At 43.1% G+C, this 14,246-nt stretch overlaps 1 protein-coding gene across 3 annotated transcripts in view; it reads left to right on the forward strand.

Annotated features, from left to right (window-relative positions):
• CDH18 (cadherin 18) overlaps window positions 1-14,246 on the forward strand; it is a 452,445-nt gene that overhangs the window by 416,207 nt on the left and 21,992 nt on the right. For all 3 annotated transcript variants that reach the window (XM_038770457.1, XM_038770455.1, XM_038770458.1), the window contains one exon: window positions 1,660-1,796. In XM_038770457.1, coding sequence (XP_038626385.1) covers window positions 1,660-1,796 — 137 coding nt within the window. The remainder of the gene's footprint in view (window positions 1-1,659; window positions 1,797-14,246) is intronic.

A 14,246-nucleotide genomic window follows, 5' to 3' on the forward strand; every position in this document is an offset into this window, starting at 1 on the left:
GCCCAACAAAGAGTCTTCAGGGGGGTGCAAATGCCTCCTTTCTTTTGCTATCATTTGCGGGAACATCTCTTCTCATAAAATCTCTTCTCAAAGGAAATTCCTCTCCTGCTGAAGCAAATAGCTCTGATTCCCACCATTTTTTGGTAGTATGAAGGGGAATGCTTTCCTTGAGGGAATGTGTCTGTTTATTGTTGTATTGTACTCTCCCAAGCACTTAGTACAGTGCTGCACATAGTAAGTGCTCAATAAATATTTATTGGTAAATTACTAAATTAAACCACCATCTACTGCTCAGAAAATATGGTAAACATCAACCCTTAGGGATAAATATAGGTTTACATTTAATGAACAAAGAGCTATCCCTCCAAAGCTCTGAGTACAGTGCTCAGCACATAGTAAGGGCTTCATAAAAGACTGCTTTATTGATTGATCTTGGATGCTCCCAGGATCTAAGCAGGGGCAACTTTTCAGTTCCTGACTCTGCCACTTGTCTGCTGTGTGACCTTGGGCAAGCCACTTAACTTCTCTGTGCCTGTTACCTCATATGTAAAATGGAGATTCAGACTGTGAGATCCATGTGAGACAACCTGATTACCTTGTATCTACCCCAGCACTTAGAACAATGCTTGGTACATAGTAAGTGCTTAACAAATACCATTATTATTGTTGTTATTATTATTATCATTATTATTATTATTGAGCACTCAACAAATGTGATTGACTGAGGGGTCCATGGGGTCATCTGGGGATGCCAAGGTCCTACACAAACATCCTCACTGTACCTTACTCTCCTATCTAATAATAATAATAACTATTATTATTATTAAGGCTCACAGTCGAAGGAGTTGGAAGGATAGGTGTTTCATCCACATTTTATGGATGAAGAAACTGAGGCCCAGAAAAGTGAAATGACTTGTCCAAGGTCAACAACAAGCAAGCGATGAAGCTGTGGTTCGACACAGGACGTCTGATTCCCAGGCCTGTGCTCTTTCCCCTAGGCACACTGCATCTTCTGCTGCTTGTTTTTACGCTATTTGCTAAGCACGCACTCAGTTCCAGATACTACTGTAAGACCTGGGGTAGATACAAGCTAATCAGATTGGACACAGTCCATGTCCTGGGTGGGGCTCACAGTCTTAATCCCCATTTTGCAGATGCGGTAACAGACACAGAGATATTAAGTGACTTGCTCAAGGTCACTCAGCAGAAAGTGGCCGTGAACAATTTATACGTGGTTCAATTCTCAGTCATAAGCTCTCGCGTAGTGCTCAGTGTGTGCTAGCTGCTCAAGAAATAGAACTGTTAGATGAAACCAAGAACTCATCACCTACAAACAGTGGACGAATTGTTCACCCATGAGTAATCTGGATGGGGAAAACTGTGAGAGACTTCTCCCTTCCATTCTTTAAATAGAGTTAGACTCCTGTCCTCCCAGGGAAATTGATCCTCGTATAACTAAAAGTAATTGTACTTAGGAGACAAGTATAATGTCAGTAGAAGGGAACTTAATTTTGAAATCCTGCTCCATAGTGGTTCTTTTTACACCATGGAGACTTTGTGGATTTCACATTTAACCTCTCCATTCCTCGATGCTTATTGCCGCCAGTGTGAAGAATGGTGTGCATTTCACCCTTAATAATCCTTTCAATTCTTCTGCAGGTATTTCATAGAGCACAACCCAGAAGAAGATAGATATTTCAGCATTGATGCCAACACTGGCACCATTAAGACAACAAAGGTCCTTGACCGGGAAGAAACACCGTGGCACAACATCACCGTTGCTGCTTCCGAAAAAGGTAAATCATGGATTTTGAACAATCCCTTTAGAAGAGTACCTCCCAATAGGCTGAGCACTCAGGACTGATTTTCTCCCAAATTTGGAAGTAACTAAACTGACTGTAAGTTCACTGTAGGCAGGGAATGTATCTGCTAATTCTGTTGGATCATACTCTCCCAGGAACTTAGTTCAGTGTTATAGTAGGCACTCAACAAATACAATTGATGGATGGATTGATTGAGTGATTGTAGCCCGGTGTGGGCAGGGATTGTCTCTCTTTATTGCTGAACTGTACTTTCCAAGTGCTTAGTACAGTGCCCTGCACACAGTAAGCACTCAATAAATATGATAGAATGAATGAATGACTGTCTAGTGAGGGGTTCATTCTGTGTCCTGCCAGAAGAAAGCTATACTCTGCTGTAGGTAATCACATGTACCAAACACATCATCCATAAGATTCCTAGGGCAAAATAATAACATGAGTTTAAGTAGAAGAGAAGGGCTTGGAAAGAACCCATTCTTGCTAGCTTTGTACTCCTCTGGAGGAGTGTATCTGTCCAAGCTCTATTTTATTTATTTAGTATGCATTCAACAAGAGCTTATTATATTCTAAGCATTATGATAAGCCTTGGCACGGATTCTAAGGTAATTAATCTTACACAACTCCTGCCCCACGTAAGGCAGGAAGGGACACTAGGCGGTAAGGAAAAAGAGATCTTATCCCTACTCCATGAAGGAGATAACTAGGGCACAGAGAGGTCTAGTAATTTCCCCAAAGTCACACAGCAAGTCAGTGGCAGAACCGAATGCGAAATCCAGGTTGCTGGCTCCCAGTCCTCCGCTGTTTTCACTAAATCACTGAAAATATCCTCAGGAGTCCCAGATCAAGACTAAGAAGCTATGGATGGCAAAGCTTCATTAGGACTGTCTTGCAAGAAAGTGGAGGGGAGATTTTCCATCGTCTACATGAAGACAGAATTAAAAGTTACAGAAAAAGTACAACTGCAGCCTCTAACTAAGGGGTGGGCAGTTAGTTGGGTTTTAAAGACACTGAAGAAAGTTTATGGATCAGCAGAAATAGGGAAAGATAGAGAAAAGGTGATAGAGATTGAGAGACAGAGACAGAGGGAGGAGAGATAGAGAAAGGGGTACAGAGACAGAGAGAGGGAGGAGAGATAGAGTAAAGGTAAAGAGAGAGAGAGAGAGACCTAGAGGGACAGCAAGAATCACAGTGAAAGAGACAAAGAAAGGAAGTGAAAAGAGAGACAGAAAGATAATGGGAAACAGAAAGATAAATAGAAAGAGACAGTGAGAGAAAAAAACTTTGCTTCCCCTCCTCTCTAAAATTCTGGTTATCTTTCTGGTCACCATGAACTTCAGTACTGTCTCAGTGACATGGATATTCCCCCTTTGGAGAAAAGGAGGCTGGTTTTGCACCAACTGCTTTAGAAATGTTAGGGAGAGGTAGGGTTTTAGGAGGGAGAATAAGGAGGTTTATTTGGCTCTATCAAGTTTAATGTCCCAAGAGATGCCATGAGGGGTGTGTGTGGAGGGGTATTTATTCCCCCTCAATCAATCTTTCAATCAATCAATGATATTCATTCAGCAAAGAGGGTTCCTCGGTGCAGAGCATTTGCACTAATTGCCTGAGAGAATACAATACGGTACAGTTGGTAGACCGGATCCCTGCCCACAATTCCCGAGACACCCAGGGAAATGAACAATGAAATTCAATCAATTTGGGTATGGTTAGCAGTTCTAGAAAAAGTTTGGTTGGTAAGAACAGTAGGAATTCTGAAACAAGGTTTGAGATCCTTTGCAGATTAAAGTTGTTTCATCTGCCTTAAATTATCACAGTTATTTCATCATCAATCGTATTTATTGAGCTCTTACTATGTGCAGAGCACTGAACTAAGCGCTTGGGAAGTACAAATTGGCACCATGTAGAGACAGTCCCTACCCAACAGTGGGCTCACAGTCTAAAAGGGGAAATCAGAGAACAAAACCAAATGGCAGCAAACCTTGTGACTCCCAGGCCCCTACCCTGTCATCATCAATCGTATTTATTGAGCGCTTACTATGTGCAGAGCACTGTACTAAGCGCTTGCAAAGTACAAATTGGCAACATATAGAGACAGTCCCTACCCAACAGTGGGCTCACAGTCTAAAAGGGGGAGACAGAGAACAAAACCAAATGGCAGCAAACCTTGTGACTCCCAGGCCCCTACCCTGTCCCCATGCAGCAGACAAACGGCAGCAAACCTTGTGACTCCCAGGCCCCAACCCTGTCCCCATGCAGCAGACAAACGGCAGCAAACCTTGTGACTCCCAGGCCCCTACCCTGTCATCATCAATCGTATTTATTGAGCCCTTTCTATGTGCAGAACACTGTACTAAGCGCTTGGGAAGTACAAATTGGCAACATATAGAGACAGTCGCTACCCAACCGTGGGCTCACAGTCTAAAAGGGGGAGACAGAGAACAAAACCAAATGGCAGCAAACCTTGTGACTCCCAGGCCCCTACCCTGTCCTCATCAATCGTATTTATTGAGCGCTTACTATGTGCAGAGCACTGTACTAAGCGCTTGGGAAGTACAAATTGGCAACATATAGAGACCGTCCCTACCCAACAGTGGGCTCACAGTCTAAAAGGGGGAGACAGAGAACAAAACCAGATGGCAGCAAAACTTGTGACTCCCAGGCCCCTACCCTGTCCCTACGCAGCAGACAAATGGCAGCAAACCTTGTGACTCCCAGGCCCCTACCCTGTCCTCATCAATCGTATTTATTGAGCGCTTACTATGTGCAGAGCACTGTACTAAGCGCTTGGGAAGTACAAATTGTCAACATATAGAGACAGTCCCTACCCAACAGTGGGCTCACAGTCTAAGAGGGGGAGACAGAGAACAAAACCAATTGGCAGGAAACCTTGTGACTCCCAGGCCCCTACCCTGTCCCCATGCAGCAGATAAATGGCAGTAAACCTTGTGACTCCCAGGCCCCTACCCTGTCCCCATGCAGCAGACAAACGGCAGCAAACCTTGTGACTCCCAGGCCCCTATCCTGTCACTATGCAGCAGACAAATGGCAGCAAACCTTGTGATTCTCAGGCCCGTACCCTATCATCAATCGTATTTACTGAGCGCTTAGTATGTGCAGGGCACTGTACTAAGCGCTTGGGAAGTACAAATTGGCAACATATAGAGACCGTCCCTACCCAACAGTGGGCTCACAGTCTAAAAGGGGAAGACAGAGAGCAAAACCAAATGGCAGCAAACCTTGTGACTCCCAGGCCCCAACCCTGTCCCCATGCAGCAGACAAACGGCAGCAAACCTTGTGACTCCCAGGCCCCTACCCTGTCCTCATCAATCGTATTTATTGAGCCCTTTCTATGTGCAGAACACTGTACTAAGCGCTTGGGAAGTACAAATTGGCAACATATAGAGACAGTCGCTACCCAACCGTGGGCTCACAGTCTAAAAGGGGGAGACAGAGAACAAAACCAAATGGCAGCAAACCTTGTGACTCCCAGGCCCCTACCCTGTCCTCATCAATTGTATTTATTGAGCGCTTACTATGTGCAGAGCACTGTACTAAGCGCTTGGGAAGTACAAATTGGCATCATGTAGAGACAGTCCCTACCCAACAGTGGGCTCACAGTCTAAAAGGGGGAGACAGAGAACAAAACCAAATGGCGGCAAACCTTATGACTCCAAGGCCCCTACCCTGTCCCTACGCAGCAGACAAATGGCAGCAAACCTTGTGACTCCCAGGCCCCTACCCTCTCCCCATGCAGCAGACAAATGGCAGCAAACCTTGTGACTCCCAGGCCCCTACCCTGTCATCATCAATCGTATTTATTGAGCGCTTACTATGTGCAGAGCACTGTACTAAGCATTTGGGAAGTTCAATTTGGCAACATATAGAGACAGTCCCTACCCAGCAGTGGGCTCACAGTCTAAAAGGGGGAGACAGAGAACAAAACCAAATGGCAGCAAAACTTGTGACTCCCAGACCCCTACCCCGTCCCCATGGAGCATACAAGTGGCAGCAAACCTTGTGACTCCCACGCCCCTACCCTGTCATCATCAATCGTATTTATTGAGCGCTTACTATGTGCAGAGCACTGTACTAAGCGCTTGCAAAGTACAAATTGGCATCATGTAGAGACAGTCCCTACCCAACAGTGGGCTCACAGTCTAAAAGGGGGAGACAGAGAACAAAACCAAATGGCAGGAAACCTTTTGACTCCCAGGCCCCTACCCTGTCCCCATGCAGCAGACAAACGGCAGCAAACCTTGTGACTCCCAGGCCCCAACCCTGTCCCCATGCAGCAGACAAACGGCAGCAAACCTTGTGACTCCCAGGCCCCTACCCTGTCATCATCAATCGTATTTATTGAGCACTTACTATGTGCAGAGCACTGTACTAAGCGCTTGGGAAGTTCAATTTGGCAACATATAGAGACAGTCCCTACCCAGCAGTGGGCTAACAGTCTAAAAGGGGGAGACAGAGAACAAAACCAAATGGCAGCAAACCTTGTGACTCCCAGGCCCCCTATCCAGTCCCCATGCAGCAGATAAATGGCAGCAAACCTTGTGACTCCCAGGCCCCTACCCTGTCATCATCAATCGTATTTATTGAGCACTTACTATGTGCAGAGCACTGTACTAAGCGCTTGGGAAGTTCAATTTGGCAACATATAGAGACAGTCCCTACCCAGCAGTGGGCTAACAGTCTAAAAGGGGGAGACAGAGAACAAAACCAAATGGCAGCAAACCTTGTGACTCCCAGGCCCCTACCCTGTCATCATCAATCGTATTTATTGAGTGCTTACTATGTGCAGAGCACTGTACTAAGCGCTTGGGAAGTTCAATTTGGCAACATATAGAGACAGTCCCTACCCAGCAGTGGGCTCACAGTCTAAAAGGGGGAGACAGAGAACAAAACCAAATGGCAGCAAACCTTGTGACTCCCAGGCCCCTACCCTGTCCCTACACAGCAGACAAATGGCAGCAAACCTTGTGACTCCCAGTCCTTCTACCCTGTCCCCATGCAGCAGACAAACGGCAGCAAACGTTGTGACTCCCAGGCCCCTATCCTGTCATCATCAGTCGTATTTATTGAGCGCTTACTATGTGCACAGCACTGTACTAAGCGCTTGGGAATTACAAATTGGCAACATATAGAGACAGTCCCTACCCAACAGTGGGCTCACAGTCTAAAACGGGGAGACAGAGAACATAATCAAATGGCAGCAAACCTTGTGACTCCCAGGCCCCTACCCTGTCCCCATGCAGCAGATAAATGGCAGCAAACCTTGTGACTCCCAGGCCCCTACCCTGTCATCATCAATCGTATTTATTGAGTGCTTCCTATGTGCAGAGCACTGTACTAAGCGCTTGGGAAGTACAAATTGGAAACATATAGACACAGTCCCTACCCAACAGTGGGCTCACAGTCTAAAAGGGGGAGAACCAAATGGCAGCAAACCTTGTGACTCCCAGGCCCCTACCCTGTCCGCATGCAGCAAACGGCAGCAAACCTCGTGACTCCCAGGCCCCTACCCTGTCATCATCAATTTGAGAGGGAAATATATATGTGTTCACTTGTATACCATATTCAGCATGTTTGAATTTATCATGTAGACCAGAAACCAGAGTAATTTTGTTTTATGCATGCATTTCACATAAATGCCTCCATAGATAAAATTATATATATGTAGATATCTGTATATATAGATATATATGTAGGAATACATATTTGAAATATTCCTATGAGGGCAGATAATAGATTTTTATTGTTATAGAGTACCTGCTTTGAGAGATCAAGTTAATGTGTTTGTACTAAGTAAAATTATACAGTAAATAGTAAACCCTTGATTTTTATTGTCCATCATAAAACACACAGACACTGGCAGGTAAGAGGTTGGTTTAAGGAATCTATACAAAATAGTTTACAGTAGCATGTGCTAAAGTATAATTTAGTCCTAATCATAAACAGGTGTATATAAAGAATGAGCTTTAATTAAAATTTTAAAGTCACTTGGGGAACATAGATATAAGACTGAAGGTGGAAAGGACTATCTTGTCAGGTGTACGGAGACCCCCAGGTATAAATATCTTGCAAAATAAAATTCAACTGAAAGTCATGTGTTAAGATTATATAATTTAGAACCTTGAGATCATGACTAATGTTGAGGAGACCTATTTTTAATGGTATTTGTTAAGCACCTACTATATGCTCGGCACTATACTAAGCGTGCTTCACAAGAAGCAGCATGGCATAGTAGATAGAGCACGGTCCTGGGATTGAGAAGGTCATCAATCCATCAATCAATCGTATTTATTGAGCGCTTACTTTGTGCAGAGCACTGTACTGAGCGCTTGGGAAGTACAAGTTGGCAACATATAGAGACAGTCCCTACCCAACAGTGGGCTCACAGTCTAAAAGGGGGAGACAAGAGAACAAAACCAAACATACTAACAAAATAAATAGAATAGATATGTACAAGTAAAATAAATAAATAAATAGAGTAATAAATATGTACAAACATATATACATATATACAGGTGCTGTGGGGAAGGGAAGGAGGTAAGATGGGGGGGATGGAAAGGCGGACGAGGGGGAGAGGAAGGAAGGGGCTCAGTCTGGGAAGGCCTCCTGGAGGAGGTGAGCTCTCAGTAGGGCCTTGATATAATCCCAGCTTCCACACTTGTGACCTTGGGTAAGTTACTTCTCTTTTTCGTGCCTCAGTTACCTCATCTGTAAAATGGGGTTTGAGACAATGAGCCCCATGTGTGACAGGGACTGTGACCAACCTGGTTTGCTTGTGTCCACCCCAGAGCTTAGTTCAGTGCCCGGCACATAGTAAGCACTCAACAAACAACATAATAATTATTATTAGTAGTAGTGATAAGCATTGGGGTAGATACAAGCTAGACAGGTTGAACGTAGTCCCTTGTTACACATAGGGCTGACGGTCTTAATCTCCGTTTTACAGATGAGGTAATTGAGGCACAGAAAAGTGGAGTGATTTGCCCAAGGTCACATCAGAGAAGGGGTGGAGCAGAGTTTAGAAACCATGTCCTTCTGAATCCCAGGCTCGAGGTCTATCCACAGACACCCTGCTTCTCAATAAGATCACTGAGGTGCTGATACAGCACTCTGACATTTCTCTTATGTACTCGGGAACATGCAAGGATGTTTGGTTTGGTATCTTTAGTTTTCCAGCTCTTCTTACCTTGCTCAAAATTCCACGATGCAGACTTTGATAAGTATGTCTTAGCTCATATTTCAAATTTTATTATATTTCTACAATGTTCTTATATATTGTATTTTATTATGCTTATGTTTCCTTTTTTATCGTATTTGTTGCTGTTCTAAGCACTGGGGTAGATGCAAAGTAATCAGATTGGACACAGTCCAAGCCCCACGTGGGATTCACAGTCTTAATCCCCATTTGACAGGTGAGGTAACTGAGGCAGCACAGAGAAGTTAAGTGAGTTTCCCAAGGTCACACAGCAGACACTATCCACTGGGCTAGGCTGCTTCTCTATGTGAGATGTTATCAAAGAATGGGTTTTGGAGGTAGGGAGGGGGAGTTTTCTGCAGGGCAGCATGTAGTTCCTTAATGCAGAGTCATTCTCATCAAGCTGATCTTGATATCTCCTTCTCCCAGACCTATCGCTTTAAAGGTTGTATCCAGAAAACCTCGGCAGAAATCTTTTTTCCCCCTCTTTCCTTTCCTCCCTCCCCACAATATGCACAGGTATATGTCTAAATATGTATAATAGATAGTTGATGACAAGCCACAGTGGAGAAGCAGCATGGCCTAATGGGAAGAGTACAGGCCTCGAAGTCACAGGACCTGGATTCTAATCCTGGCTGTTCCAATTGCTTACCGTGTAACCTTGAGCAAAGTCACGCAACCTCTTTGGGCCTCAGTTTCCTCATCTATAAATTGGGCATTCAAAACCTGTTCTCCCTCCTACTGAAACTGTTTAATCCAAGTGGGACAGTGACTGTATCCAACCTGGTAAACCTGTATCTATACCATCTCTTAGAACAGTGTTTGATAAATCAGAAGTGGTTAACAAATGCAATAATAATTATAACACTTTTTCCCGTGCCCAACCCTTGACCTAAAAATCCTGAATCCGTGATTAAAGGACCCAAATCCTGGATCAGTTGCATCCAACGATGTTGCCTCGTCCCCTTGAACAGGGTGGTGGAAGTTCTTGGAGACTTAAGGCGATCAAATGATTAAAGCAGAAATTGCCCATTGAGGAAAAAAAATCTGTAGCTGGGTCACTCCCCTTTAAATGATGATGATGATGATGATGGTATTTGTTAAAGGCCTACAATATAATAATAATAATAATGATGGCATTTATTAAGCGCTTACTATGCACAAAGCACTGTTCTAAGCACTGGGGAGGTTACAAGGTGATCAGGTTGTCCCACAGGGGACTCACAGTCTTTATCCCCATTTTACAGATGAGGGAACTGAGGCACAGAGTAGTGACTCACCCAGAGTCACACAGCTGACAATTGGCAGAGCTGGGATTTGAACCCATGACCTCTGACTCCAAAGCCCGTGCTCTTTTCACTGAGCCATGCTGCATTGTACTAAGCACTGAGGTAGAGGCAAGATCACTAGGTCCTTGTCCTGCTTGGGGCTCAGAGGCTAAGGAGGCAGGTGAACAGATGTTGAATCCCCATTTTATAGTTGAGAAAACTGAGGCATGGGAATTTAAGTGACTTTCCCAAGGTCAAACAGGAGACAAATGGCAGTGCTGGGTTAAGAACCCAGGTCCCCCAACTCCCATACCCATGCCCGTTCCACTAGGCAAACTGTTTCACATTACTTCGTAAAAATCCTTAATGCGTACAGTTACTAGGAAATACAGCTCAAGAAGGGAAAAAATAAGCTTCAAGTGATCACATATGACTGGCATTTAATTCTGCAAATTTAATAATCCTGGTGCTGGAGTTTGCCTTCCTTTTAAGTCATCAGATCCATTTTATCTATATTTTTGTTATAGCTCAAGAAGCTTAAGAGCTGATACCATTTCCCAGATTCTTCTGTGAGAAATCTCTTACTGGTGTACAATTAAGAAAGAATATATTTGTTATGCACAAAATGGGGACTCTTTCTAAATCCATACTTCCTCAATTTGTGTTGCTATCCAAGAATATTTTGCATGATAAAAATTCAAGAGACACAGAAGTAGAATTATATATCTTTCCTGGATCTTTGGCATAAGGAAAAGAAATAAAACTATCCATTCAGGACTAAAATAGCACAATGTAAACCATTGAAAGAAAATCACAGATTTAATTATATCGTAAAAGAATTATGGACCTCCAGTTAGCATCTAGGAAATTCAGTTCCGTGGCTGGAAAACAGAAGTTTGTAATGACAAAAATATAAATAATGCAGTTTAAAGAAGGCCCAGGCAGGAAGTAATAAAATCAAGTAGATAAATTGAAAGAAGAGCAGAGCAACAGATCAGGGACATGAGTTTTGTAGCATTGATAAAAAAGAGACCTTGTAGGTATTGAGAATAAAGGGAATGAGGGCCAGTAATAATAATGTTACTATTAATCATCATCATCATCAATCGTATTTACTGAGCGCTTACTATGTGCAGAGCACTGTACTAAGCACTTGGGAAGTACAAATTGGCAACATATAGAGACAGTCCCTACCCAACATCGGGCTCACAGTCTAAAAGAGGGAGACAGAGAACAAAACCAAACATACTAACAAAAACAATAAATAAATGAATTAATAAATAAATTAATAATAGTAATCATGGTATTTGTTAAGTGTTATGTACCAAGCACTGTACTGAGCACTGGGGTAGGTACAAGGTAATCAGATTCAACATAAGGCCCACAGTCTCAGTAGGAGAGAAAAGATATTTAATTACAGATTTGCAGATGAGAGAACTGAGGCACAGAAAAGGTGAGTGACTTGCCCAAAGTCACACAGCCGGTACGTGGCAGAGCTGGGATTAAAACCCAGGTCCACTGATTTCCTGGCCTGTGCCCTTTCCACTAGGCCATGCTGTTTCTCAATAAATACAAAATTTGAAAAACTTGAAAACAAGCTTACATCGGGAATGAGTTTTGTCATCTGTGCTTAAGTGCCCAAGGTGATTGCACAACATGGAAGAAATGTCTATCACCTTGATATATTAATGATGAGTCCTGAACTCATAGTGCTGTGATTCACTTCAATTTAATGACCAAAGGCACAGGTCATTTCTAAGACCAAATGAGCAATTCAACCTTTTGAAGCATATAGACTGGATTGCATTGGAACAATAATAGTGAAGCCTTATAGGACATTTGCTGAGAATCTTTGTCTGTCCGTGTGGAGTGTGTAGCCTAAAATGAAGAGTCATTTACTTTGAGTTGGTCTTTGTTCCCCAGGGTGTGTTCTGTCTCATGGCCATTCCAGCTGATATCTTCTAAAAGAAATAAACCATAGGGGAGCATATGGCTTTATGGTCACTCCGCGTATGATTTATTTTAAATTCTCTTGGTCCTCGTAGATGCTTTTATTACTGAGTTGTGTGTCTTGAGGTGCTATTCATTTAGGTAGTATCCCAAGAATTAAATATCCAGTCCTGTGAAAGCGTCGATACGATTTAAACTTCTGTTTCTATAGCGGGGCACTTTTTTAAGGTGCCATTCATTTTATTGCAATGGCTTTTTCCTACCTCCTTCCCCCCCCCCCCCCCCCCGCCCCCCGATCTCCAATTGATCAATGGTTCCCTTAGCTCTATTTTGTTTTACGAAACAGATGGAAGAAATGGGCATTCCTTTCAGTCACCCCAGTGATACCTTTCAGACTTTTCAACTCAGATGACCTGGAAATTGTGAACAATGGTGACTCCTGTCTCAAGTCATTGCTCATTTAGATATGTCCAACCCATCCACATAGATGTCTCCATTGGAGAGAATGGGCTACACTGGGGTGGTGGGTGGGGGGAGAAGGGAAATCAGCAAGTGGTCTGGCAATTATGATTCCAGTGCCTCCAAGAGATCCCAGGTTTCCTGGCTATTTTCTGGGTGTGGCAAAGTGGCAGGGTGTCTGTCCAGGATCTAGAAGACCTGGGTTCAAATCCAAGCAGTGCCACACTCCTGCCGCCATCTGAGGCCCAGACAAGTGAAATGACTTGCCCAAGGTCACACAACAGACAAGTGACAGAGCTGGGATTAGACCCCAGGTCCTTAAGCCTCCCAGGCTCCATCCACTTAGCCATGTTGCTTCATTCTAGATATTGGGAATGGCGGTAACTGATGAAACAGGAATTTACAAAAGGTTCTGGTGGATCATCCCACCAGCTTGTGAATAGAGTAATGAGTGGAGGAGTAGATTTTTATAAGACTTCTTAGAAGAAATCCAAGAAAGTGACAAATGGGGTCAATTTAGCAAAAGTTTGGTGTGAAATGACTGGGAAAATATGTCACGGAAGAATACTGCAAAGGAAGTTGGAGAATCAAGGTAAAAAGAAATGGAGTAGTATGCAGTGCTAAGAATCGTCAAGAACTGCAAAGACTTTTGACTTGATGCTCTTAACTGGCTCCATGGAAATAAAGTTTTAAGGAAAAAAAATGCTAAACAGTGTAGCATTTCCCATAGGAAATGCCCTTGAGTCAGTCAGTGGTATTTTTGGAGTGTTTACTGTGTGCACATCACTGGACTAAGTGCTTGGGAGAGCACAATATAACAGAAGATGATCATTGTCTTTCCCACATCCCACAACTTAATTGAAGCAGCAGAAATATACTATAACATAGGGAGAAAAATATACTACAACATAGGGAGACAAATCACTGGAAATCTACTTATGTAAACCAAATACTGTGTAACTAGGTCTCACTAATTGAATATGATTATTTTTATATGTACATCATTTTCAAGTTATATTTCCTATCCTATTCAGCCAGATGCAGAAGGCCTGTGAGTAGTTGTTCACTTCTAGTAAGATCTAGTAAGATCCTTGAGGACAGGTAACATGTATTTTGCTTCTTTCATTCTTCCCAAGTGCTTAGAACAGTCTTTAGAGCATAAATAAATAAATAACTAGTGATGGCATTTGTTAAGCTCTTACTATGTGCTGAGCACCTTTCTAAGCACTGGAGTAGTTACAAGGTAATCAGGTTGTCCCATGTGAGGCTCACAGTCTTAATCCTCATTTTACAGATGAGGTAACTGAGGCTGTGAGCCCATTGTTGGGTAGGGACTGTCTCTATATGTTGCCGAATTGTACTCCCCAAGAGCTTAGTACAGTGCTCTGCACACAGTAAGCACTCAATAAATATGATTGAATGAATGAATGAATTCCTAGGGTGCTGTGTTAAATATAATAATAATAAAAATGTTATTTAAGTGCTATTTGTTAAGCACTCTTCTAAGCACTGTGGTAGATACAAGCTGATCAGGTTGG

The sequence above is a fragment of the Tachyglossus aculeatus genome, chromosome X3 (genome assembly GCF_015852505.1).
Source record: "Tachyglossus aculeatus isolate mTacAcu1 chromosome X3, mTacAcu1.pri, whole genome shotgun sequence".
Taxonomy (NCBI): domain Eukaryota; kingdom Metazoa; phylum Chordata; class Mammalia; order Monotremata; family Tachyglossidae; genus Tachyglossus; species Tachyglossus aculeatus.